Consider the following 27,351-nt stretch of genomic DNA (forward strand, 5'->3'; position numbering starts at 1 on the left):
AAAATGACTAGCATTTAAAATATATTTTAATGAGAACACTGTCTAACATCTTTAAATAAAAGTGATTTGCACTTTTTAATCTGGAACAGCTCTGGCATTAGGACTTAATTGCTTTCTGGTCCACGGGTTTTAGCTGCCACCGCACCACTAACTCCCCATTGCTCTTGAGGCAGGTGTGAGCCATGTCCTCCTCGGTGGGAAGTCCTTGTGGCAGCTTCAGGGGCTTGATTCTTATCAAATGTTTAACCACTTTCAGTTTTGCGTTCACCGAAGGGATGTTCTTGTGAACTTGAGGAGTGTGCGCCTACAAATAAAGGGAAACAGTGTTAGAGATCAATTTCAAAAACACAGATGGTCCCATGCTTCAGTAAAATTAAGGAAGGCTCATTCTGTCTAAATCAAACTTTCAAATACATTCCACTAAATAACACACTTAAACAAAAAATATTAAATATATTCCTTAAAGTTTAAAAAGTGCCAAATGTAAAGCAAATTTAAACCATGCTAAAGATGACTAAAATACTTGCATACCTTTTCTATTCCAAGCATCTTTATTACATCTTTTTCCCAATATGGACGGCGTTTTACACTTTTTATTCTGGTAACAATATGCAGTTTATGAGGGTGCTGTGGATCCCCACCGTATTTTTCATGATCTTCTGGTGAAGGCTGAAACACCTAGAAAGGAAGAATCGTAAATGGTAAATTTTTAACTTATATAGTTTATATATTCCTCCTTCCTCCCCGCCCCCAAAAAAACAACAAAACCAAATAACAACATAATGATCTCAACCCTAATCTTTCTATAATTCTCAACCTCAAATTGAACATTTCTACAAGTCTGATTACTTATAGAATCTAAGATTTCATCCTCTAAGAAAATATCACAGGCAAAGATTTTGTTTTGTTTGTTTGAAGGGCAAGGCAGGAGCAACCAGATAACACTAAAGAGTTTGGATGGGAACTTCTTTTTTCTCGCTCCCTGGCCATCTTGGTGGCTGCTCTTGGCTGTGAGCCACCTGCACCTAAGCATCAGACAGTGGCATATTATTCGTCCATAAACTAAGGTGAGCTGCACAGTCACAAAACTCAGGTTATAGAAATGTCACTTTCATTACTTCCAGAACTTCTTTTGATTTCTGAGTCCCCAGATACTTGAATGGAAAACAACTTGATATTTGCAAATGCATGTTTTTCCTGAGTTCTAACCAGAGATTTTCTAGTTAACTTGCAATTTATCATTCTTTGATTTAAATATAGTTAACTAAAAACAAAAGAAATGAACTATCGAGTCATGTCAAGACATCAAGTCACCTTAACTTCTTTTTTAATCCTCACCCAAGGAGTGAGGATATTTTTTGCATTGATTTCTAGTAAGAGTGGAAGGCAAGAGAGACACATAGATTGGTAGCCTCCCACACACACCCTGACCAGCCTGGGGGCGGGGATTGAACTGCAACCAAGGTACATGCCCTTGACCAGGAATTGAATCTGTGACCCTCCGGTGCATAGGCCAACGCTCTAACCACTGAGAAACACCAGCCAGGGCAGGCATCCTAATTCCTATTACTAAGTGAATGAAGCCAGTCTGAAAGGGTTACATACTGTATTATGCCAATTATTTGACATTCTGAAAATGGCAAAACTATAGGCAGTAAAATGATCAGTGGTTACCAGGAGTTGTGGGATGAGAGGGTGGGATAAACAGGTGAAGCACAGACAATTTTTAGGTAAGTGAAACTGTTCAGGATGACACTGTAATGGTGGGTACAGGACATCATGTATTTGTCAAAGCCCACAGAGTGTACAATACAAAGACTGAACCCTGAAGTAGGTTTGAAATCCTATATAATAAAAGGCTAATATGCAAATTATCCCCTCGACTGGGAGTTCGACCAAGGGGCAGGCCGGCCAGCCAACCACCCGCAGCTGCTCCTCCCGGCCAGCCCGCCCAATCGCCCTTATTGGGGCGGGCCAGCCTGACCCCACCCATGAAGGAATTCATGCACCAGGCCTCTAGTTTGTTAATAATAATGGGCCAATATTGGTTTGTCAATCTAATAAATGTCTACCAATGTAAGAAAGTAGGGGGAGGGATTATATGAAACTCTTTGTACTTTCTGTTCTATTTTTCTATAAACTTAAAACTGCTCTAGGAAATAGTGTATTCACTGGCTTAGTCAGTGTTTTTTGAAAAAAATGATCTATAATAATAAAACCACAATATGCTAATTAGACAGGACGTCCTTCTGGGAGTCCTTCCAGGTGAATGGGACTGTGAGGGAAGCCTGGGTACCAGGTGCCTGTTAGCGGCCAGAGGGAAGCCCAGGTCCCGGGTGCCAGAGGGAAGCTGGTGCCGGCAGCTGGGGGAAGGAAGGCCTACTCTTGCACGAATTTTGTGCATCGGGCCTCTAGCATGTATACATAAACCTAGCAGAGAAAACTCGAAGATCCAAAGTGGCAACAGTCAACAGAGAAAGGAATGAGAAGAGCCACAAAGACAGAGCTTGGGAGCAGGAGCAAAGAGACTGTTTTCTCTGGACAACGGTGATATGAAAATAACAAATATTAAGGGAAAAACACACACAGTAATAAACAGATTCTGAGATCATTAAAACCCATTACTTGGAAGGCAAGAGGCACATGTTTATTTTTAATAATCATTTATATAAATCCTTCTCTGTTCTAAACTCTGCACTGCTATGTACAACCACAAATGATTTAATATAAAAGTTTTCAACATTACAAAAACAGGAAACTTAAAAAAAAAATAACGTTTAAAAAAATAGTAACATTAAAACAAAAAATCCTTGTTCTTACTGTATCTGGAATTCTTGACTTGGTAAATTTATGACGAATCCAATCTGTACAAACGAGAGACTCCACACCTTTTGTCACAGTCTAAAATATAAAACATTAGTTTTTTTAGAACTCTGTCTAGTGCATAAACCCTTATCATTTTTGGGTGATAAAAGTCTGTTTTTACCTAACCCGTAATTTTATTTATTTACTTTTTAAAATTTATTTATTTATTTATTTATTTATTTATTTATTTATTTTAATCCTCACCCGAGGATATTTTTCTATTGATTTTTAGAGAGAGTGGAAGAGAGAGGGAAAGACAGAGAGAAATATTGGTGTGAGAGAAACAAATCGATTGGTTGCCTCCTGCATGCGCCCCAACCAGGGCCCAAGCCAGGGAGGAGCCTGCAACCAAGGTATGTGCCCTTGATTGGAATTGAACCTGGGACCCTTCGGTCCACAGGCCAATGTTCTATCCACTGAGCCAAAACCGGCTAGGGCCTAACCTGTAATTTTAAGCATTAATCTCAGCCCCCTACATGAATCTTAACACTAATATATTACAAAATTAAAAAACAAACAAACATTAATTATATGTAGACTTCTACACCAGGGTTGGCAATATTTTTCTGTAAAGGACCAGATAGTGAGTATTTCCAGCTTGGAGCTATATGGTTTCCACTGCCAAGTCTCAACTCTGCCACTGTAGGGCAAAAATAGCCTAAACAATATAATAAACAAATGGAGGGGGCTGTGTTCCAAAAAAACTTTATTTACAATAATAGGTGGATTTGGCCTGCAGGCTGCAGTTTGCCAACCCCTGCTCTAGACAATGTGCAATTATTCACCTTCAACAATACAATGTAAAAGAAAAGTCAAAATGAGTTTCCACTTTTCTTTCTAGTCCCAACAATTCCATCACCCCTAGTTCCTATCTCTTGTTCCGTTCCTATAGCCCCCAGTCCTGTTTCTCTCAGCCTGCAAAAGAGAAAGGGCTCAGTCCCATCCTTCATTCCAGGAAACTGCTCTCTGGATGGGCAATAATCCTTCCCATCATGCCCTCCCTGTACTGCAGAGATGGCACAAACAATGACAGGAGGTGCTCTATCCTCTGAGCCAAACTGGCCAAGCAATTTCACAGGCCTTCCTCGGCCCTTGGCAGGATGTTCCCCACCCCTGATCTAGACTCTGGCCCTCAGGGATAGGTTCAGCTGCACCACCGCAGTTTCTAAAAGAAAGGCTGGAAGGAAACACATGACAATACAAACATTAATGGTCTCTGGGAGACTGTTTTTTCTTCTTCCTGCTTTTCTATATTTTTCTAATTTCCTAAGATTGAAAATGTACTTTTCATAATTGAAGGGGGAAAAAAAACAACATCCTAAAATTTTAGACCTTTTGTGATTCTAAATGTTTAGGGACTTAACAGCAGATAAATCATAAATAAACAAAATTAACCCTCAACCTTAAAAGATTAATATATAAAAATAGTTAAGTTTAACTTGCTCATGTATTTTGTTAGTTAGAAAAGAAACATAAACATTTTACAGAAAGAAACAAAGAAAGATAACTCTTGAAAATGAAAACTTACGTGTAGTCTGCCTGGGGGCCTCTGAACTACTGAGCGCAAAATCCCGGCCATGAGCGTGGTGGCTGTCCTCTGCAGAGGCTGTGCCAGGTAGAAAACAGATCTCTCGGTCAAATATGTCTTGAAAATAACAGATCCCCCCTCTGTCTACAAAAGTGAAACAAGTAAATTGTAAACTTGACGGAAGTTTAAGAGTAAAAACTTGGTTATTTTAGTAAAATAAAGGCAAGAATTCAGTTATAGTAAATGTTTTATTTGGAGTTCAGCAAAACCATAGGTAGTAATTAGACATGAACCACATCCCATTTTCACCAAATGAATTACAGCCTCAGAGGATTCAACAAAGTTGGAGTAATGGGGGCTACTAAAGCCCATCATTTAAAAAAACTTGCCCAACAATGCGGGCACATAAGGAATGCTTTGTGATAGACTCTCAAAAAGTTAAAGAGTTGAAGGGACAGAAGAAATCCCAAATCCTGTCCTTAGAACTGACAACCCTCTTATGTTAAATAGGAGGAAAATGAATCCCAGAAAGTTCCCCCAGGAAGTGTATGGTCTAGAACTCAATTCTGTTAATACCCAGTCCAATGCATTTTCACTAAATCATAACACCTTTATGTTAAAAGGGAAAGCAGAACTCTCTTTTCTGTCTAGTTGTGCTTTTTTAAACTATTTTTAACAAACACACATTGCTTCTATGACTTAAATAAAAAAAGTCATGTTTATTTAGACACATAACAATTATAGCTCACTATACTGATATATATAGTGAAAGCAGAAAGATAAGATGCATGGCTTTGGACCTCAATCAATACAATACAGCATTAACAGTTTCTAGCTGAAATCACCCACTGTTGGCTGGCTAGTTGCTTATATACATACTAGAGGCCCGGTGCATGAAATTCGTGCACTGGGGGTGTGCGGGGGGGGGGGGGGGGGTGTCTCTCAGCCTGGCTTGTGCCCTCTCGCAGTCCGGGAGCCCTTGGGGGATGTCCAACTGACGGCTTAGACCCACTCCCCACTGCGCTCACCAGCCGTGAGCCCAGCTTCTGGCTGAGCAGTGCTTCCCCTGTGGGAGCACATTGACCACCAGGGAGCAGCTCCTGCGTTGAGGTCTCCCCCCCTGGTGGTCAGTGTGCGTCACAGCGACTGGTCATTCTGCCCTTTGGTTGATCTGCATATTAGCCTTTTATTATATAGGACTGAAATCAGGGCTTCCTTAGAAGAGATGCTTAGTCCTGTGGCCCTCCAATCAAATAAATAATGCTGAATTATTTTCTCTACCATACTTCTGGCTTCCAAGTTAAACATTATATGCTAACCCAACTCAATTAGCTTCACACTTTGTTAAATCTTTCTGTTATCACTTACAATCCAACACAAACCTCCTAACACAAATCACCTGATTAAATGCTAAATCTGCTCAAAACCTTCTGAAGAGCCAGGTTTGTCACTGCTGGAGAAGGGTACACATAAGAAGGGAAGGCTAGAATGATCCATATGGTCCAATGATACAGGATTAGAGTTGGAACTCATGTTCAGCTCAATGTAGGTATTCATGGATATAGACACAATTATATACATGGATGTAACATAGTTTAACTTTGATAGCTCAGAGGACCTAATAGCAATGGCATTCCAGTAAAAATGAGCATACCCAGCACCTAGATCATAGTTTCTAGTAGAATTCTCTAAGGGAAGGAACCAGAGCTCCTTGGAGAAACAGCTGATACATGACTGCTGCAGGGGCTATACAAAGGTGAGTATGGGCCATCTTGTAGTGCTAGAAAGGAACATTCAAAAAATCAAAATGATACGGGATGTCAAAGGGACATAGGAGCCACTGAAGGAGCTCCCAATGGCTAAAGCTGGAATAACATGAGCAACAAAATAAGGACTGAAGGATTGGCTTATAATCCAAACCATAAAATACCCATGAGTTGTGGTAAAGGCCTGGGTCAGGGGGTAGGAGCAGGCCAGAAGGGGTGAATGGGAAAAGAAGGGACATATGTAATACTTTCAACAATAATAATTTAAAAAAAATAACTATGAGTCCATACTGACATAATTAAGTGAATAAATTAAATTAATGAGAGAGAAAAAAAAACAAATCTTCCTTACAGAAGAATTCCAAATGGTTTATGTAGATATTCCCTCCTCAAAGAGATTGAGCAAAACCACTCACCCCTGAAGTAAGGGTTGTGCTCAATGACCTGTTCCCAGAGGACAGGGGAGAAAGAACACTCCACTAGAGAAACCTGACAAGCATGATGTCAGCTAGGAAGATTAACTGTAACAAAAAGTCAAGTTGATAGCATGTACCCTCTTCTTCCCAAAACCCCATAACTCCACTCTTAAGAGAGAAACATCAAACTCCAATTGAGAGACATTGTACAAAACACCCGACCGCCTCAAAATTGTCAAGGTCATCATACACAGGAAGGTCTGAGAACCCGTCATAGTCACGAGGAGCCTAAGGAGACAGGATGACTAAATGTAGTGATCTAGTATCTTGGATACTAGACATCAGGAAAAGGACATCAGGTAAAATCTAAAAAAAAATCTAAATGAAATATCATCTTTAGTTAATAACCTATCAATATTGGTTCATCAATTATACTAATGTAAGATGTTAAAAGGGGAGACTGGGCCTGGGGTATACAGAATCTCTGTGCTATCTTCACAAGTTTCCAAAATCTAAAACGATTCTAAAATTACTTATTAAAAAATGGAAAACCTCCAATGCCTATCCATTTCCATCAGAGTGATAGCCAGTCCTCACACTCCCTCCAGCCCCCCCCCCCCCCCCCCCACCTTACACTTCATGGCCAATTACTCTCCTGCTCCATCGCTAAACATATTGGTCCCCTTGTTGGCTCTAAACTTGCCAGGCAGGCATTCTCCCTGGTAATGGCTGTTCCTGCTCCTGAAGTTCATATGGTTAATTCTCCGACTTTTTTCAATTTTTGGCTCAAATCTCATCTTCTCAATGAGGTCTACTCTGATTCCATTCCTTAACATTTTGACACACACCACAACTGCCAACTCATCCCATGCGATCCCTCTTCCTCTATTCTTTCCATAGCACTTACCTTCTAACAGAATTTAATTATTTGTTCGGTTTGTGGATTATTTTCTATCTCCACCCAACAGAATGTTAGTTCCACCAAGAGAGGATTTTAAAATTTTGTTTAGTTTTTGGTCTGTTCTGTCTGTTCAGATATATCCCAAGCATCTACCTAAAGCAGCACCTGCCATATAATAGGCAATCAATTAAGTTTTACTCAATGAATGAAGTTTAAGTTACAGACTTCAGAAGGTGTGACAGTCAAAAGCTCTAAGTTTTAATAAAGGTTATTCTTCATAACTCTTGGACCTTGGAACAATTATAATATCTTCTACTTTACAATAGCTTTTCTTTCCTTTTTATCCAAAGGGTTTCTATTTTATTAGTTTTTTCCTTTTTATTGAATGTATTGGGATGACACTGCTTAACAAAATTACACAGGTTTCAGGCGCACAATTCCACAACACATCATCTGTATACTGTATTGTGTTCACCACCTCAAATAATAACCTGTCTCTTGCACTAATGCAAAAGTAGGAAAATACATGCATCACATGAGAAGTATAATCCCATTTAAAAAAATGTCTGTGAATGTGTGTATACACAGAACACCTCTGGAAGGCTATCAGAAAAACATTAACATACCCTGGGAGACAGGCTACTAAGGGCAATTTTTCCTCTTTTCCTCCTGTAATGTCAAATAGATTGTTATTGCTGCTCTTTTACAATGACCATGCATGTGTTTCTTTTTAAAAAACACAACAAACTATTTCCTTTCCTAAAGAGACATCTATGTAATGATAAAGGCAAGGAATGTCTCTTCTTCGAATTCCTAAAAGCCTAACAAGCACTAGGCAGGCCTCCTAAGTGCCTTTTGGCAAAAATACGCAGCACAAGCAGCTCTGGGTACGCGGCGACCAAAACGTGGTTGCAAAATCACAGCTTTCACTAAAATGACGAATATTTTACCTGCTAATTTCGGCAGGTTCGCCTTCTAAAGTGCAGCATTTAGAAAACCAGGCAAGTTTGTATCTTCATTAACAACAAATTAGATTACACTGAATGCCCAATTAAAAAGCCAGCGTTATGCCGAAGCCGGTTTGGCTCAGTGGATAGAGCGTGGGCCTGCGGACTCAAGGGTCCCAGGTTCAATTCCGGTCAAGGGCATGTACCTTGGTTGCGGGCACATCCCCAGTAGGGGGTGTGCAGGAGGCAGCTGATCGATGATTCTCTCTCATCGATGTTTCTAACTCTTTCTCTCTGTAAAAAATCAATAAAATATATGAAAAAAAAAAAAGCCAGCGTTATGAATAAGGCAGAAGCACAGAAAATGAAACCAAACGAGAATCCCCTCCCCCAGGCGGCCCAGCCCAGGCGGTTCCACCCCAGCGCTTCCAGAATCCGGGTTCGCGTCCCGGAACCCCTCCCCGCTGGGAAGCGGTCAGGGCGGCCGAAGGCTTTCCGGAAGCCAAAGGCGCAGTGTCCGGCCAGTGCACGCCTAGATCCCTGCGACCCGCAAACGCAAATGGGGGAAATCAACCCGCATCCAGACATGCACTCCAGGCAAAACCGCAATACTCTGGGCCACGCACGCCCCACTCACCCACGGGTGCTAAATGGTGCGAAGCCTGAACTGGCCCGCCGACAGGAAGCTGGACAGCAGACACCACCGAGTGCTACCCTCAAACCCGGCCGTCACAGTCCGGGCAAAACGCGGCCCTCCCAAAGTTCCGGCCGACTCCCTTCCACTCCAGGGCCCCCAGGAGCGCGAGCGGTCACGTGTCGGTGTCACGTGACCGCTTCCCGGAAGCGCCGCGGACCCAGCCGGCTCCGACTGGGTTAGGGGCGGAGAGGAGTTCCCAGGATTATGGCAAAATCCGGGCTGGGGCCGGACCCCGGGGGCGTCGCTGCAGCCGCTGTGCTGAAACGGGCGGTGGAGCTGGATGCCGAGTCCAGGTACCAGCAGGCTCTGGTGTGCTACCAGGAGGGGATCGACCTGCTGCTGCAGGTTCTCAAAGGTGAGCCAGGAGCCCTGGGGGTGAGGGCGGGGGGGGGCGGGGGGAGGCGGGGGGGGCGGGGGGGGGCGGGGGGGGGCGGGGGGGGCGGGGAGGGGAGAGACCGAGAAAGGAGCTGCATCCCGCTGTGTCGGGCTGAGTGTACAAGTTCATGATTTCTTGGGCACCGCGAGGGAGCAGCCAGATACAGAAGGTGGCACCTTTTCCTGGTCAAACGGTCTGGTTTCTTTTATATATTTAATAGATGGATATCAGCAAGAAAAGGGGGGAGTACTACTATAGAAGTTCAAGAGACATAACCAAATACAATTCATATGCCCTTATAGGACTTGTGTTTGAACGAGACCTTTTTAGAACATTTTGGAAAGTTAGAATATGGATTTGGCAACATTAAAATGATTGTCGTTGCTAGGCAGTAGGTTTTCCTAGAAAACTTTTTTAAAAACTTCTTTAATTTTTAGAGATGCAGACCGAAGTATTTCAGGAAGAAACACTGAAACAAATGTGGCAAAAGGCTAACAATGTTTAAATCCAGGTGCTGGGGAATAAGGATGTTCATTATACGGTTACTCTTACTTTTCTGTTTAAGAGTTTCATTAAAAGTAAACAAAAATAAAATCACATGGTGGTAGAAGAAAACGTGTGTTTTTTTTTCCCGCCGTAAGAATTAGATTTACTGATATCTGGTGTGAGAAATGCTAGATTGTGGGTGGGGACAGTAAGACTTTGTTACATAAAGTTTGGGTACAGTGTTGTGACGCACCCAAATAACCCTAACACCAGCACAATCTCTGGTACATGGTAGATACCCAGTCATTGTTTTAAATTGATTGAGACCACCCCTTGCTTCCCTCACCCTGGAGCTCCCAGTCTGCCCCCTTCCCCCCTCACACACACACCCTTGCCTTTTAGCCTGTTTATAATGTTACTAGATGCCCAGTGCACTGGTGGGGTCCCTCAGCCTGGCCTGCCCCCTCTCGCAATCTAGGACCCCTTGGGGGGATGTCGGACTGCCAATTTCAGTCTGATCCCCGCAGGCCAGGCGGAGGGACCTCACCAGTGCACGAATCCTCTAGTATGCATATAAGATCTTTGGTTAGTCTCTTCCTGCCCTCCTCCCACCCCCCTTCCCTCTTGAGATTCATCAGTCTGTTTCATGTTTCCATGCCTGTGCATTGAGTATCTGCCCCCGGGTGGTCAGTGCGTGTCATAGCTACCGGTTGAAAGGTCGCTTGGCTTTGATAGATAGATAGATAGATAGATAGATAGATAGATAGTTAGTTTTGAGACAGCAGAGGGCGCTCTTCAGTGTTTAGTTCTTCTCTCAACTATAAAACTACCTTGAGCAGGACCATGTAATGGTGACGAGGATGGTAACAATAAGAGTATTAGCACTTATGAGTGCTGAGTGCCAGGCACTGTGCAGAACACATTAAAGGCATGATCTTGTTTCATTCTAACAGTTGCCCTATGAAGTAGGAGGTGATGTTATCCTTATTTTATAGCAAAAAATAAAAAAATAAAGTTTGCTTTCCAGTTCTGCTACAACTGATAGATCACATTTAGAAGGGAGAATCACAGGAGTGCGGCTCCAGCGTGCTCCACTGAGCCTGTAGAGATTACAGGGACAGTGACATGACCTTGCAGGTTAAGGCACAGATGGAAAATAACTCTAAAGCAGGGAATAAGTGCCAGGAGAGAGCTATGGACAAGTACAGGAAGGACTTAAAGTTAAAGGTCACTTGGGGGTGAAAAAGGGGACGTGGCTTTTTATATAGGGCCTTTGGAGGATTAGCAGAATTTCAGAAACCAGACATTCAGTTACTAGTGTTCAGATTCTCTCGGTGCTGTTTAACCAAATAAGTGGCCCACTTTGTTTCACCATACGTCTATAGAGGAAGAGTGAGAAGGAAAGGTTAAAGGTAGATTGGGTCTTGGAGCACACTGGATGGCCTTGACTGCTAGAGATTTTACTCATTTCGTAGACAAGGAGAAACCATTGAAAGTTTTTACAAAGCAGTGCTGTAATTAAAGTTGCATCTCAGGGCTTGTCTCTCTTAGGACCATCGATGGAGGCTAAAATTAATAGGTCAAAGAGTGATGAAAAACAGGATGTCTTTCTGCAAGATAAGAAGGAGAAAATAGTGATTTTATAGTGGAGACATTTTGTGAAATCCACCATAACCAAGTGACCAGAGTTAACATTGACATCATGTGCCCACTGAGAAGGTGCAACACTTCTGTGATTTTCTTGCCAATAAAGTATAACTTTAATCACGAGAAAACATCAATAGCCAAAAATGAGAGACATTCTACAAAATAACTGACCACTACTCTTCCTAAATGTCAAGGTCATAAAAGGCAGAGAGAGTCTAAGGAACTATTGCAAATCGGAGTACACAAAGGATGAGACATGGCAACTAAATGCTATGTGGGATCCTGGACCAGAAAACAACCTTTCTTTAGTGGAAAAATTGGAGAAATAGGTTTATAGATGAGCTAATAGTGTTGAATCAATGTAAATTTCCTGACTCTGATGATTGTACTATGTACTAGTATATGGGATGTGTTCATCTTAGGGGAATCTGAGTGAAGGGAGTATACCATTTTTGCAGCTTTCCATAAATATAAAATTAATTCAAAATAAAATATTTTTAAAACGAAGAGTTTAAAAATGAAATTGTCGTGGGAAATATAAGCAATATCAAAAGGAAGGAAAGATCCAGAAGTGAATTGGTTAATGATTGGGTTCGGGGGATGGGATTTTGGGATAAGATTTTATTGATAAAGTATATTCAAAATTACCTTACATTTTGGGGTGGTTAGGAAAATGATTGAGTATAAGCTATAATAGATAAGTCTGGAAGAGAAGCTGGTTTCGTGGAAGAAAGATAGATATCATTAGCTCTGCTTTTTATTATTATTATTATTATTATGCTAAGATTTCAAACTTGTGGGTGATTAGGGCAAAACAGTACTCAGTCTTCGGTTTGACATGGAATAAGCCACCTCTGTTGCCTCACCAGATTTGGTGTCTCCAGCAAGTGAGGCACAGTGTAGGAGGGCCCACTCCTAAATAAAACTGCTTCAGATGCTTAGTGCACTGGTGCTCAAGTCAAATTTGTGTCTTTTAGGACCGAGGCAAACCTTGCTGTGGGATAGGAAATGTGCGGGAGACTTGGGAAGCTGGGAAATAATGCCTATCCTAAATGGGAAAACTGTTTTGAAACTTGGGACTCTATTTGTTTAATTTGTAGGCACCAAAGATGATACAAAGAAATGTAATCTCAGAAAAAAAATTTCTGACTACATGGATAGAGCAGAAAACATAAAGAAATACTTGGATCAAGAAAAAGAAGGTAAAGTGGTTGTGTTAGACAATGTGTTCATACACTATTGCCAAAACCCATTTCTTTGTTTTCAATTGTTTTAAGTATTACATATGTCTCCTTTTTTCCCCCGATTGACCCCCCCTCCCGCCACTCTCACCCCACCTCAAAGCCCATTTCACCCTGTGTTTCTGGCCCTGCCGTTGGAGCTTGGTGGAGTGGACCCGTTTACTCTGCATTTCTGCTCCCCTGTACAGAAGCTATTCTTAACCTTTTGGAGGGCTGAATGGGGAGTGAGGTGGTAGTCAGACACCCTCTTGAGAATCTGATGAAAGCTATGAAGACTGCAGACCTTTGCCTGCTGTTTTAAGGAATTCACAGATCCCCATTAAGCTTATGTGTGGACGCAGTTTAAGTTAACACTACAGAGGGATACTGAATATGAATCCTGTATTTAATTCGTATTTCTCTTCATAATATGACTAAAATACTAAAGTATCTAAGGAAACTCCTGGGACGTCTTTGGGGTTTTGTTGTGAATCAGAACATTTCAGATTAGAGATGCATAGTATTGTTCCCTATTTATTATTAGTTCTCTCCTCATGAGCATTCTAGTTTACAAACATAAATATAAATCTTAAAGATCTTTGGTAACTTATTCAATAATTATTCAATTTCAGTGAATCCTACTGACCCTCTGGCACCCTAGTCTTTGGCTTGGGTTATTGAGAAGTACTATCAATTTCTGTTTAAAACACTCCCATGCAAGTTCTAATAAAGACTTCTGAACTTCACCTTATACTGCATTTATGTATTTAAACTCACTTTAGCTATTAAATTGCAGGACATAAAAGATTTAAATCTAGCTCTGACCGGTTTGGCTCAGTAGATAGAGCATCAGTCTGTGGACTGAAGGGTACCAGGTTCGATTCCGGTCAAGGGCATGTACCTTGGTTGTGGGCACATCCCCAGGAAGGAGTGTGCAGGAGGCAGCTGATTGATGTTTCTCTCTCATCGATGTTTCTAACTCTCTATCCCTCTCCCTTCCTCTCTGTAAAAAAAATCAATAAAATATATATATTTTTAAAAAGACTTAAATCTAAGGAGAAGGACCAGATAGCTACTGCAGTTATAGTGACAAGAATATCAGATATGTTTATGCATACAGTACTCTCTTGAATAAAATGCCTGGTTCCTAGGAATCAGCTCAAGAACCTGTTCCAAGAAATCTCTGGACCTTCCCACTTGCCTGGCCTCTGTAAAGGCAGAAGTCACTTGTGGAATGCTTTGCCTTATTTTCCTCTGTATGCGTAGCATCCTGCCATATGCCTGGTATACACCAGGGATTAAAAAACGTTTACTGAGTGGAGGAGTTAAAAAAATTAATTTGTATCTGATCCTGATGAATCACTATATATAAATGTAATGAGTATAAAAGTAAGTTGTCACTAGTTGGTTTTTTTTTGTTTTTTGTTTTTAGTAAAGCTTATGTTTTGTAGATGGAAAGTATCACAAGCAAATTAAAATAGAGGAGAATGCAACAGGATTCAGTTATGAGTCGGTTTTTCAAGAATACCTTAATGAGACAGTGAGAGAAGTTTGGATAGAAGATCCTTATATTAGACATACTCATCAGGTAAGGGTAACCCACGAACATGTAATGCAATGTTATTTAAAATGTGCAAGTTAGTAGTAACCCATTCTAATGTCTTTCAGCTATATAACTTTCTTCGGTTTTGTGAGATGCTTATCAAGAAACCATGTAAAGTAAAAACGATTCATCTTCTGACCTCCCTGGATGAAGTAGGTATCTGAAGGCATTTACTCTTTCTTAACTTCATGTTATTCCGTTACAAGATTCAGTTCAAGCAAGGAAAACCTGGATGTAATGCTTCAGCTAGAGGTATTTCCTTGGGGTGAACTTATTTTCTAACAACGGGCATAAAACACCTTGAGAAAATGCTGTTGATTTTAGTGTCTTGTACCTTGCAGTTGGCCAGTTTGCTAAACTTGATTCAAATAGTTTGTCAGTTTAGTCTCTTGAAAGTTCTAAGAGATGATCACACTGCCTACACTGTTGACAATTTTGTGTGTGTGTTTTTCCCTACCAGTTGTCACGTGTATCTCTTTTTCTTGATTGATTGCATTGGCATTCTGGGGAATCACAGCATGGTAGGGGGCATCTCTCTCTTGATTTTGACTTACATAGGAATGCTTCTAAATAATTCAGATTTCTAGGATTAATTTACAAACAATCCAGTCCCATCTGAGTAACTAAGTAGCATTACTATAAGTATATTTTAGGAGATAGGACAGAGTTATGTCCACATTAGAAAAAAAAAAAATTCTTTTTGATAAAAACAATTGCTCATAAACTACTTCATATTCCTTGCTGGCTTCTTTGAGATTAATAGACATTGACACTAGTGTAGAATTTTTCCATTTTGTTTTATTTTTTAATCTTTCCATTTTAATTAACCTATGATACACATTGCATAGCTTAGGGATAATTTAAAATATTAATAACTGGGTCAGAAAATGCTATTTTTTCCTATTAATAGGGCTCTGGGAAAGCGCAGCAAATTAGTGGCCTGGAAGAAATAAAAGCATCATTGAGGAATCATGGAGTGCTGTTGGAATTAGAATATTCTTCTTCCATACATGACCGAGAAATTAGGTTAGTATATAGTAATATTTTAACTTTTATGCAGTTGAAAAATACTTTTTACTTCTCTTAAGTTTTATATAATTGCACGTAACTATTCCATTTAAATATTGAAGTTTTTAAATAAAGCTTAATTCTAGCATCTTTTCACTTTTGAAGAAAAAAAATCTGGCTTATTTTGTCCTGTATGTATTTCATATTTCCTGATGGAATAAAATTTACATGTTCTATTTCATGTAAGAAGATGAAGTACTTTTCTGTGTATTCAGTTATACATATTGTGTTATGGTATTGAGAGAATTTATTTCCTTTTGTGTGATACTGATATTTATTTAATGTGTCTTTACTTCTTAAGTTTTATAAAATATTCTAGTAGTCATGACAGTATACTGTGTCTATAAAGAAACAGTATATGCAGTTTTTTTAGTGGTATGTTCTGTGTTTAGCACAGTGCCTTTCATATGTTGACTAAAGGCCCAGTGCACGAATTCATGCACGAGTGGGGTCTGGTCGGCCCACCCCGATTGAGATGTTGGGGGCTGATTCGGGGGCCAGGCGGGTGGCGGAGGGGGGGGCCAATCGGGGCCTGGATCAGGCTGGTTGGCTGCCGCAGTGCACGTCATAGCCACCAGTCATTCTGCCATTCCGGTCACTGGGCTTTTATATATATAGATAGATAGCAATGGCACCCCCAATCTTAGTAAAAACTTAAGCACAGCCTAAATGCAAAACCAGTGACAATGCAGCTGCTGTGGTTGAAGCAGATAGAGGTCAGGATTCACAGCTCTTCCTGCTTATGTCCCCCGTCACTAGGTAGGAAAACCCCTGAACCACCACCACAGTCAGCCTGAGTATACTTTGAAACCACGTGTTGGCAGAACAGGAAAGTTTTATCAGCAGCAAGCTGAAATTCAAGAGTAAGCTTTTTATCCTCACCCAAGGATATATTTATTGATTTTAGAGAGAGGAAGGGGGAGAGAAAGAAAGAGAAACATTGATGTGAGAGGGAAACATCAATCGTTTGCATCTTTCACATGCCCCGACCAGGGATCTCACCTGAAACCTAGGTATGGGCCCTGGCCAGAAGTCGAACCCACGACCTTTTGGTATATTGGGATGATGCTCCAACTGAGCCACCTGGCCAGGGCTCAAGAGTAAGTTTTAATGTAATTGTTAAACTCTTATCACTTAATCAAATCAACCCATGGTCTCTCTGAATGTTCTGTTTCATTGTAGACACAGCCCATGAGTTACCCCAGGTTTGGTTCAACTCATGCTACTGGAGGAAATGGGTTTCTTTTAGGAGGAGATTTGCTGACACTTTTTGCTAATTGTCTGGCATAACTGTCTGGAATATAATACTACATACTCATTTCAACAGGTTCAACAATGGATGGATGATTAAGATTGGAAGGGGACTGGATTATTTTAAGAAACCACAGGTAGGATATAGCCTTATGAGTGGGTAGCACTCTTTTTGTATCATTTTAGCATGGCTTTGGTTCTTTGTTAAAAAATTCTTTTCTTCTCTTCTTAGGGTCGTTTTTCCCTTGGATATTGTGATTTGGATTTAAGACCATGTCATGAAACAACAGTGGACATTTTTCATAACAGGCACACGAAAAAAATATGATGGGCAGTAGCTTAATTTACATTGTATATTTCTATTTTAAGTGAATATTAGATTTTTTTATACTTTGGACAGATTATTCCTATAAAATGTGAATTTAATAATAAACTTGTACATTCCTACTAATTTATGGATTCATTGTTCAGTTGTGACCAACCTTAAATATCTTTGTAAATACATTACTTAGATTTACAGTGTTTTAAGTCGTACAGTTAATTTAAACATTTTACCAGCTTTTCTATTACTTGGGTGTTGGAGAGTGAATCAACAAATAATGATACCTGTTATAAAGATGAATTGGATGTTATATTGCCCCTGGGAATTTAGAGTCCGGGAGGAAAAAAAATAGATAAGAGTACTCTTAAGAGACAGATGGGCTTGTGGGTTTAATATCCAGGAAAAAAGTACAATGTTAATTTTGTTAAAATCAAATGTGTTTGGCAGACACTCACCAATATTTACTTATCTACCATTACCTAACTCCATAAAGGCAACTCCACCTATTTAGTTATTCAGATGCATTTTGCAGCTCATTCAACCCTGGCTGGCACATTTATAAAGGTTTGCAATTTAGAATCAATTGTTCTGGGTAAGCTCATCCATCAAGATGCCATTTGACTGGTTAGGAACAAAGAATACATTGTATGGCCCTAGCTGGTTTGGCTCAGTGGATAGAGCATTGGCCTGTGTACAGAAGGGTCCTGGCTTTGATTCTGGTCAAGGGCAAGATGCCCAGCTTGCAGGCTCTATCCCCAGTGGGGGGCATGCAGGAGGCAGCCGTTCAATGATTCTCAGCATTCATGTTTTTCTCTCCCCTCTGAAATCAATAAATAAATATATTTTAAAAAGCATCCTCTTTAAAAAAGTTAACCCAGAGTCTACAGAGAGAAATAGAAGTACTGGTGTTAAAGAGTGCTCATATAAACATCACATCAGGAGAAAAATTGAAGATTAAATTCAAAATTAAATAGTGTGATGACCAAAGCCAGGTGGGAGGAGCCATGGTACTAAGGTTGAGCATAGTCCTGGGTGTCTTTCACACCAGGTTTGTTTTACCTTTGTGAGCCAGCAGGTACATGATTGAGTTGGCATAAAAGATTAAGAAGGGATTCCAGAAAAGTTGCTGATGTTTTTCTTTGATGTTTTCAGGTTCAGGTGCTGATAATGCTGAACCTGAAAATACTCAAATTAGTTTTGCCCAACTTTATTATGTGTCATTGCTGAAGGGGTTCTTGCCACCCCCTCTTCTCCCAAGATAGAAATCATGAGAGGAGGTGAAACATTCCAAAGAAGAGGTTTACTGAAAACAAGGTGGAAGGAAAGGAGAGAGGGAGGGCGCTTGATGCATCAAGGAAGCACACACCAATGAGGAATGTGGCTTGCTGAACTGCTGTTAGGGTCTGGCTTATATAGGGCTTGGTTCTTCATGCAGGCACAGTTCCCACTTACTTATGCATATATTGGTTGATTCTTGTATGTTCCCTGGCCAAGGATCAAACCCACAAACTTGGCCTTACAGGGACAACTCTCTAACCAACTGCTACCTGGCCAGGAGAGTTATGTTACTCTTTCTAGAAGTTTGGCAATGAATAGAGCAGGAGAGTTTTGTTCATTCACTGGGTAAGGATCCAGTGAAAGTCAAGAGAAAATACAAAAAAAAAAAAAAAAGGTAAATATTTGATAGACAAGGCCCAAATAGGCTGGAGAGGACAAAAACTAGGGTACAATTAGAGGGGTTAGCTTTAAGGAAAAGGAGGTATTTCTTTCTCTGAGATTGGATGAAATGAGAAATGTTGAAATAGACAACATGGGGGACTAAAGGCACTCATTTCTGGAGACGTCTGCTATCACATCATGAGTCAAGATTTGTGACAAGATTAAGAGTAGTGGAATTCTGAGCTGAAGAAGAGTGCAAACATTTAGGAATACTGCCTCTGAAAAATGATAAGGAGTCAACGGATGAGTTGAATCTGACACCACAGAAAAAAGAAACACAAATTCAAAACTAAAGATGAATTGGGTTAATCTGAATGATAATGTGAATTTTCTTCCCATATTGCCTGCCATTTCAGCATAGGAGTAAAAAAATCACTTGTTGGAATTTAAAACAGGCTTGATTTAATGGGAGAGGATGGAAGGATAAGAAGATACAACTAAAAGGGAGAATTTTAGAATTTAAGGTATCAGAGGTGGCAAGAAGCCTGGGCTGTATTCCCCAGAAGTACGAAAAAGAATTAAGGTCATAGTGTCTGATATGGTAAACATTCCCAAGATGGTAATAGGCAGAAGCTAAAATATAAATGCATGCCAGGTATTAAAATCAGCGAGGAAAGAGACAGAGTATCCTGGAAATCAGTAGAAAAAATGGACAAGAATAGGGGATAGACACAAATGGGGAGAAGTTATTCAAAGAGATTAGACCCTTTTAATTTTAAGAGACATACAATGCACATTGAAAATTTTTATTTACTCACTTAACCTGCCAATATTAACTTTACTTGCAGTCACATTATTCCCTTAATTTTTTCACAGACAATATTCCATTTACTGTGTACTTCATCGTCTTCCGGACATGTTCCATGTAATACATTTGTTAGCATAGTAGTTTCAATAGGGCAGAACTTACTGCCAATAAAAGTTGAATTTAATTTGTCACATATTTCCCGTGGCAACCAATGATCAGGTGCTTCAATGTTACAGGTCTCAATTCTCCCATTCTTTACATCTATGAGTACTTTAATTTCCAAGAGTGACTGTTCATGTAACACATTAAAGGAAGTTTTTATACTGAACTTGGGAGTTTTGCTATAGATCCATTCCCAGGTTTGCAGTTCTTTGGCTTTGCTATTTATTCCAGGAAACTGTGTCTCGTCTGTTGGGTTTATCAAGTTGATGTGATTCTCAATGTGATGACAAGCAGCGTACTCTGCCGCAATAGCATTTGTCAGTATTTCACAGGTCAGAGTGGGGTCTTTTTCCAACAGACATTTTACTAAGGAAGGTATGCTAGCAGTTGCATTGCTCCTGATCCCTTGGTAAGGGCTCTTGAGCAAAGACGACAGGAGGGTGGCATCAGTATGATATAACAAAGTGCAGTGGTGATAAGCAGTAGTCCGGCCAATCTTAGAAGCTGTTCCTGAGATTTTAAACTGTCCGTCAAGTAAAAGGTCAAACCTTTTGGTAGGCTGCACATCCAGCTGGGGTTGGACGGCATTCAGAGCTCTCACAACTAACTTCAGATTTTCCATCCTATTATACATTTTTTTGGTTGTAAAAAAAGTCAAATTGATATTGCCCATGTCATGGTAAACTGTGCCTCCTCCACTTTTTCTCCGAGCCAGTTTTACACCTTTTTCTCTCATCAGATGCAGGTTACATTCCTGCCAAGGATTTTGATGCCTACCAATTACAACAGAGGGAGAATTTCTCCAAAATAACAGAATCGGCTTGCTTTCTAGGTTCACATGGTCATGGATCCAGTCTTCCACAGCCAGGTTTTGGTAAACATCATTGGAAAGTGACTGTAAAATGAGCCCTCTTTTTACTGTGTTTTTAAAGCCAGTTGCTGGGACCTTGAAGTTACAAAATAACTGTAAGCAAGTCTTTGAAAATGGGATCAGCATGCTTTTAAAAATGGGAGACAAACAAATTAATTGGTTGAGAAAAGGAAAACTGTTTTCCTTTCTTGGTTATTTAATCCAAACTTATCTAATTCTCTATCCAGGGCAGTTGCTTTTCTTGCCTTTTAGCTTTACCATTTGTCTTTAGCAATTCAACAACAGAGACCTAGAAATAAATGAAGACAAACCTCAAATCATTTCTGTTGAAATGGCATAGGGGCACAGATTTTACAAACAATAAATTTTCAAATATATAATATATCTCCAAGTCAAACCAGTTATTTTGAATATATAGGTAATACACGTTAATTGAGAAAGATGAGAATATTATAGATACGTAAAAAGAGCTAACTAAAAGAATCCATAGTACCACCTAGAGATCACAGTTTACAATTTGATGTGTACTCATTTTTCTCTGTGCATGTGTAAACACACACACTTTTCCCCACAGAAGTGGAACTGTACTATTATTTCATTCAACGTTAAATCTGTTTTCACATCAGCTTTAATGTTGTGTAATATTCCATTGTCAGATATATCATAGTTTACTCAATCTTAGTTTGTAATTTAGGTTGTTTCTAGTTTTCCTCTTATCAGCAATGTATTCTTTTTTTAAAAAAATATATTTTACTGATTTTTTACAGAGAGGAAGGGAGAGGGACAGAGAGCTAGAAACATCAATGAGAGAGAAACATCGACCAGCTGCCTCCTGCACACCCCCTACCGGGGATGTGCCCGCAACCAATGTACATGCCCTTGACCGGAATCGAACCTGGGACCTTTCAGTCCGCAGACCGACGCTCTATCCACTGAGCCAAACCGGTTTCAGCAGCAATGTATTCTTGAACATCTCTGTGGAAAGCTTTATGCTATTCTAATACTTTATTTGACTGATTTACTGATAACATAACTCGTTCAGATCAATATTCGATTACAATGGACCCCCTGAGGTCAAAGGGAGAGGCAATCTGATTAGCAGGTTATGTGGAATAATCTATATATATAAAAGCCTAAGGGACCGGCCGACTGGCTGGTAGCTGTGACATGCAATGACCACCGGGGGCAGACGCTCAGTGCAGGAGCTGCCGAGCTGTGGTGACTTGGCAGCTGTGGTTCTTAGGTGATGCACCCAGAACCAGAAAGGAGGGAGCCTGATTCTGGGGTGCGTCACCTGAGAACCGCCCTCTTGCAATCTGGGACCCCTCGAGGAATGTTGGAGAGCCAATTTCAGTCCGATCCCTGCAGGCCAGGCTGAGGGACCCCACCTGTGCATGAATCCATGCACCAGGCCTCTAGCTTAATTATGTTTGGACACTATTTTTTTTTAGCAGTGCTGATTAAATATTAGTGGCAATGGGCTGAAAATACTAGTTACACCAATGAAGTATTTTGACTAGTTATGGTCGTAAAGAAACCATTCTGTCCCAATTCTGTTTCTTAGGATGGCCATAATTTTTCTTTAGGTTAAAGAACTGGGATAGAACGAATTATTAAAGTCCAAAAGTAGGCCAAAGTCTTTTGTAGTTAAATAATGTCCTAGAAACACAATTCCCAAGTTAAAGAGTTTCAGATTTTCATCACTCTTGATATATTTTGGTAAATTATGCTACAGAAAAGTTGAGCCAATTTACACCAGAGATATCAGGATAGTTGAATAGAAGAAGGAATACTTGAACTGTCTTGAAATCTGTTGGTGTTTACCAAGTGGATGGGAGTAGCATATTCCAGACATAAAAAGACAAGGAGTCACCTCATAGTAAGGCATGTTTTGGAGACATCCTCCCCAGGGACAGACTTACACTTCCAGTCTTCTGGCTCTACTGACGTCCATGGCTACGTTGCCTTGGGAAGTCCCTGCAGCCAGACTGCACTTCTTTGGTTAAACCCTTGTTCTTGGTTCTGTTTGACTGAGTTTGATATAGTCCCTCAGTCACTCAACCAATATTTATGGAGTGCCTACTAGGCACAAGGCAGTAAGGGAATAGAGGAAGGGAGGAGGCAAATTCATGTGATCCTAAACATTTGGACTTTTTCTCAAAGCAGCTGGGATTTATTGAAGTGTTTTAAGCCAGGCATTAAACAAAACTACCACTGCCAGCAGTGTTGAACATGGATTAAAGAAAAGCTAGATCACAGGTAGGGAGACCAGTTAATAAGACTCCTGCAGTTATCCACGTTAGAGATAATGAGGGCCTGAACTAGGGTAGCAGACATAAAGAAGGGGATGAATATGAGAGACATTTAAGGTCATACTGTGGTTCTTGTCTTCCAAGAACTCAAAATCTAATGGGAGACACTAAAAAGCAATGATTAAATGATAAAAGACAATGATTAAAATCTATCCATATAAAAACCTAATATGCAAAGTGTCCCCCTGGGAGTTCGACCAACCGGGAGTTTGATCACTCGCTATGACGCGCGCTGACCACCAGAGGGCTGTGCAGAACGAAGGAAGGCCCCGGCCGGCAGCCACTAGCAACCCTACCTGTGCACGGAATTTCATGCACTGGGCCTCTAGTAGTGTCATAGGGCCATGTATCCATCAAATTTGTGGAAGTGACATTGAAGCTGAGATATATAAGGAAAAGTATTACAACAAAGTATAACAGCCTGGAGGAAAAAAAGACCCATTCAAAGAATTCAAAGAATGGAATTTCATTGGCTTACACTTAAGATGTACAAGACTGCTGGTACTTAAGAGTGCAAGAGCCCTAGCCAGTTTGGCTCAGTGGATAGAGCAGTGGCCCTCAGACTGAAAGGTCCTGGGTTCGATTCCAGTCAAGGGCATGTACCTCGGTTGCAGGCTCAATCCCTGGCTCTGGTTGGGGCACATGCGGGAGGCAACCAATTGACATTGATGTTTCTCTCTCTGTCTCTCCCCCTCCCTTCCACTCTCTCTAATAATCAATGGTGGTGGTGGGGGGAGAGTGCAAGAAAGGAGAGTTGCAAGAGATAGGAGACCGGAGAAGTACAGGTCAGATAAGGAAGAAACTTGGAATTCATGTTAAATGCATAACTTAATCCTGAGGGTCATGGAGGAGGTGCTGAAGAGTTTTAAGAAAGCAGGAAGATCAGATTTATTCTTCAGAGACACACCCTAGAGATTTAAGCATAGAGAATCTAAAACACTTGGTAAGTGGCATCAACTATAGGACAGGCATTGGTCTTGACACGTGGGGTTCATTAGTGAACCAAGTAAATAAGAGTGAATAGGGCTACAGGAAAAAAGAAAAAGTAAGGCTTGGAAAGCGAAGACTGTATATGTAAGGGGAACTGGACTGATATTTAAATAGGTTTGCAGGCTTAGCTTCATTTAAAAAGTGACATTTGTAAAAAGAGAATAAAACAAAAACAAAACAACAACAACAAAACAAACAAAAACTTTAAAAAGTGACCTTTGAGCAAGGATTGAGAGAGCTGAGGGAGTTAGGCGGAGCACCTATGTGCCAGAAACTGTTCTAGGCAACCGAACACAAATAGGCAGCCCCAGTGAGGATGTAACATTCCAACTGAGCCCTGAAGGATAAGAATCAGAGAGCCCTGACTGGTTTGGCTCAGTGGGTAGAGCGTTGGCCTGCGGTCTGAAGGGTCCCAGGTTCGATTCCGGTCAAGGGCATGTACCTTGGTTGCAGGCCCATCCCCAGTAGAGGGTATGCAGGAGGCAGCTGGTCAATGTTTCTAACTCTCTATTCCTCTCCCTTCCTGACTGTAAAAAATCAATAAAATATATTTTTAAAAAAGGAATCAGAGTGAGAAAAAGTGGAAACAAAGGGATGTCTGAAAAAAAAAATACAACTTGAAATCCTATTTATTAGTTATAAAGAGAACTGTCGACTGTCAAATGGGTATTCAGATCAGCCTCTCCGATCATAATTTTGCTTGGTGAACATAGGATCCGAATAAAAGGACTGAGTTATGTGATCTCAATGTCTGATGGGATGAGCCCTTTGGAAATCACATTCTCAACTCCTGGGCTCTGGAGAGATGCCTCGACTAAAACCAGGCCATCCTCCCTCTCGGGTAGGCTTGGTTTCACTGTGAAGGTGCTCCTCTCTTTCACTCCATCTTCAGTACCGGATAGGTGCTCCGACTGAATGATACTTTCTTTCATCGTCAGGATATAATCAAGTCTTGAAGGCCTGGTTACTTTCAACTAACTTTGCTTATCTCTACTCTCACCTTGTAATGATGAGTTTTATAGTGTTTCCTCAGAGGACAACCTTATTTCCATGGTCCAGGGGACTCTCTGCATTGCCAAACATGCTTCCCTTCATCACCAGACAGAAAGCGAGCAGTAACAGTCCCCCTTATCCACCTCGGCAGGCCCAGCCCCTTCACAACACCTCTCCATGGCGTTCTTCTGCCATCTCTGACCGTGCGTCCCTGACCCACAGTCTCAGGACGGTCGTGGGCACGTTTTATTTCGCCTTTCCGACTCGGCGGGATGGCACCCAACACGTCTTAGTTTTTAACCCTCCGATATTGGGGAGAAACCTTTTCCAACCGTGGAGCCGACTACTCCCAAGGGCTGAGCGCAAACTGCAGCGCCTCCGGCACCGGCGCGCGGACCCCGGCCTGGGGGGCTCCCATCTCCCCGCCCGCCCCGGCTAGCGGCGCCCCAGAACCACGCGGCCGGGATATCCCACCTGCTGCTTCCAGTCGCTCGGATTCGGGCTGGGTACCCAGCTGTGCCGTCTCCCCGGCGGGCGGGCTGCGCGCACAGCGGACCCCGCCCCGCCCCGGAAGTAGCGCTAAGAGCCACCGGAAGTACCGTAAGAGCGGGGCTTCCCGCTCCCCTGCGCGGGTCCGGGCGGGTCTGGGTGACCCGGGAGGACTTCTGAGGGACCTTGGGAGTGGCCGAGCCAGCGCCACACCGGGTTAGAGGCCAGGACGCGAGCACGACCTAACCACAGGGCCGCCAGTTCAGATGGACACGCGCTGCGTGGCCGTGGGAGCGCAGGTGGGAGGGGCGGCCGTGTCTGGCGGGAGCGGGCACTTCGCGGGCGAGTCGGGGTGAGGCCGCCGGAAACCCAGGGCATCCAGGTCACACGCCAGGCCCGGTGCCCACAAGTAAGTGCTCTCACAGCGTCCAGGCATTGCACCGGCTCCCCAACGGGTCTGCTCCCCACGTCCCAGAAGGAGGGAAACTCCACTTGGGAGGCGAGGAAACTAAAATCAGTTGGGAAAGACATTGCATTTAAAAGAACACTGTACTGCATCTTTTTTTTTTTAATATGGAAAAATTTACATATCAGAAACAATAAAACTCCAAAAAGTGCTTACTTGAGGATTCCACTTATAGAAGGTGACCAGATTTTAACATTGGTAAAGCGGGACACCATTGACGGGGTGGGGGGTTCTTGATTAAAAATTTGGTCTATATGGAGCAACAAAAATTTTCATGGAACGCAAAAATAGTATTGTAATATATTTTTTTAAATTTCAACATAAGTACAATTTACAAATATAAGAAATAAAAAATTATGTATAGTATTATTTTATTCTTTGGCATATTTCTCATTTGAGTGATTTTTTTTTAGTAGATTGCTGTCGTTGTTTTAAAGGTCATGAATTTGCCATAACGTAAGTCGTAAGTGTCACTTTCAAGGCCGGCGCTAGACTTTTTGCCGCCACTATAAAATATAAATAATACGAGTACTGTCTGCTAAATTCAAGAAAATTTATGTATTTATGAAATAAATAAATTACTTACCTAAATTATCTGAATAGCTGATTTGTAATGACATCACTTGTTTAACTAGCTTACTAGCACGCAGTACAATGTGTATCGTCTGAGAGACAGTTACAAAATGTTCCCAAAAAATGCCATTGTTCTTTAAGTCCAAACAATGGTGGTCGAATTCTAACAACTGATCAACAATGCGAACTTTGATAAGCAGTTCTCGATAATCAGTTCTCGACAATTATTTGTTATTATTAAAGTTTAACATTATAAAATTAACAAAAATAATATAAAACTCATATCCTGGCTAAATAGCCACATGGCCGCCGAAAACCGTATATTCCCTTCCCGTTCTCCCGCCTTTCCCTAGCTTGTGCATTCTTTCCAAAAATCGGGACTTTTTTAATTTAAAACGCCGCGGGACGCGGGACAAATTGTTAAAAAGCGGGACGTCTGGTCACCTTACACTTATAGAAGTCTCCCCCCCTAAAAAACACCTAAGTGACGCTGTTGTTCTGATGAAAGTTGTCCCATTGCACCCCTTTCAGGAAGTCTGGGAATTTTGCTTCCCAGGTGTGCTGTCTACTTTATGGCTTGGATGGGATTTGGGGATCCCAATTTTATGAAGTCTTAGTAGCAGTGGTTCTCAATGAGGATAATTAATGCTTGTATTTTTTGTTGTCTCAATGACTGGGTGTGCTACGACATTTGACATCCTGCAGGGCATGGGGCATCACACACAATGAAAGATCATCCCAAATTCAATATCCAGTACAGATATCAAATGTCCTGTTGGACATTTGTGGACGTGAAACACCAGTCTGTAAATGCCTGAGTGAAGTCCCTTTCTTTGTTTTTTTTTAAAGTGTTTTGCTAACGTCACTGGTGACATGTTGCTAGATCCAATGGACTTTTTAGTCCTCATCTAACCTTTCAGTTGACTACCTCTACC

The 27,351-nt window shown here is 41.2% G+C and overlaps 3 protein-coding genes across 6 annotated transcripts; 1 reads left to right on the forward strand and 2 right to left on the reverse strand.

Annotated features, from left to right (window-relative positions):
- On the reverse strand, nucleotides 1-25,415 carry MRPL30 (mitochondrial ribosomal protein L30). 4 transcript variants are annotated; one of them, XM_079761164.1, is made up of 5 exons: nucleotides 25,363-25,415; nucleotides 4,394-4,471; nucleotides 2,821-2,901; nucleotides 532-678; nucleotides 1-304 (listed from the first exon to the last, which is right to left on the reverse strand). In XM_079761164.1, the coding sequence occupies exons 2-5, from the start codon at nucleotides 4,442-4,444 to the stop codon at nucleotides 98-100; spliced, it is 486 nt and encodes a 161-aa protein (XP_079617290.1). In that variant the 5' UTR covers nucleotides 4,445-4,471; nucleotides 25,363-25,415; the 3' UTR covers nucleotides 1-97. The 4 variants fall into 4 exon arrangements, with proteins under 4 accessions (XP_079617290.1, XP_079617288.1, XP_079617289.1 ...); XM_079761162.1 differs by lacking the exon at nucleotides 25,363-25,415 and adding an exon at nucleotides 9,061-9,207; XM_079761163.1 differs by lacking the exon at nucleotides 25,363-25,415 and adding an exon at nucleotides 9,061-9,199 and having other exon boundaries at nucleotides 4,394-4,537.
- MITD1 (microtubule interacting and trafficking domain containing 1) lies at nucleotides 9,269-17,838 on the forward strand. Its single transcript, XM_079761160.1, has 7 exons — nucleotides 9,269-9,475; nucleotides 12,730-12,831; nucleotides 14,301-14,437; nucleotides 14,518-14,604; nucleotides 15,363-15,478; nucleotides 16,848-16,908; nucleotides 17,004-17,838. Exons 1-7 carry the CDS (start codon nucleotides 9,325-9,327, stop codon nucleotides 17,097-17,099), a joined length of 750 nt encoding a protein of 249 aa, XP_079617286.1. The 5' UTR covers nucleotides 9,269-9,324; the 3' UTR covers nucleotides 17,100-17,838.
- On the reverse strand, nucleotides 19,494-25,469 carry LOC307093230 (lipoyl amidotransferase LIPT1, mitochondrial-like). The gene is made up of 2 exons (XM_079761154.1): nucleotides 25,363-25,469; nucleotides 19,494-20,882 (listed from the first exon to the last, which is right to left on the reverse strand). The coding sequence occupies exon 2, from the start codon at nucleotides 20,717-20,719 to the stop codon at nucleotides 19,601-19,603; it is 1,119 nt and encodes a 372-aa protein (XP_079617280.1). The 5' UTR covers nucleotides 20,720-20,882; nucleotides 25,363-25,469; the 3' UTR covers nucleotides 19,494-19,600.
- Nucleotides 25,470-27,351: the final 1,882 nt, after the last annotated feature.

The sequence above is a fragment of the Cnephaeus nilssonii genome, assembly GCF_951640355.1.
Source record: "Cnephaeus nilssonii genome assembly, chromosome: 21".
NCBI lineage: Eukaryota > Metazoa > Chordata > Mammalia > Chiroptera > Vespertilionidae > Cnephaeus > Cnephaeus nilssonii.

Bases quoted from the DNA above. Each gene is read 5' to 3' on its own strand.
- MITD1 (XM_079761160.1), top strand. From the start codon at position 9,325: ATGGCAAAATCCGGGCTGGGGCCGGACCCCGGGGGCGTCGCTGCAGCC. The intron at 15,479-16,847 runs GTTAGTATATAG...TCATTTCAACAG, and splicing joins ATACATGACCGAGAAATTAG to GTTCAACAATGGATGGATGA. The intron at 16,909-17,003 runs GTAGGATATAGC...TTCTCTTCTTAG, and splicing joins ATTATTTTAAGAAACCACAG to GGTCGTTTTTCCCTTGGATA.
- MRPL30 (XM_079761164.1), bottom strand. From the start codon at position 4,444: ATGGCCGGGATTTTGCGCTCAGTAGTTCAGAGGCCCCCAGGCAGACTA. The intron at 679-2,820 runs GTAAGAACAAGG...CTTCCTTTCTAG, and splicing joins AGTCAAGAATTCCAGATACA to GTGTTTCAGCCTTCACCAGA. The intron at 305-531 runs GTATGCAAGTAT...CTTTATTTGTAG, and splicing joins AGATGCTTGGAATAGAAAAG to GCGCACACTCCTCAAGTTCA.
- LOC307093230 (XM_079761154.1), bottom strand. From the start codon at position 20,719: ATGCTGATCCCATTTTCAAAGACTTGCTTACAGTTATTTTGTAACTTC.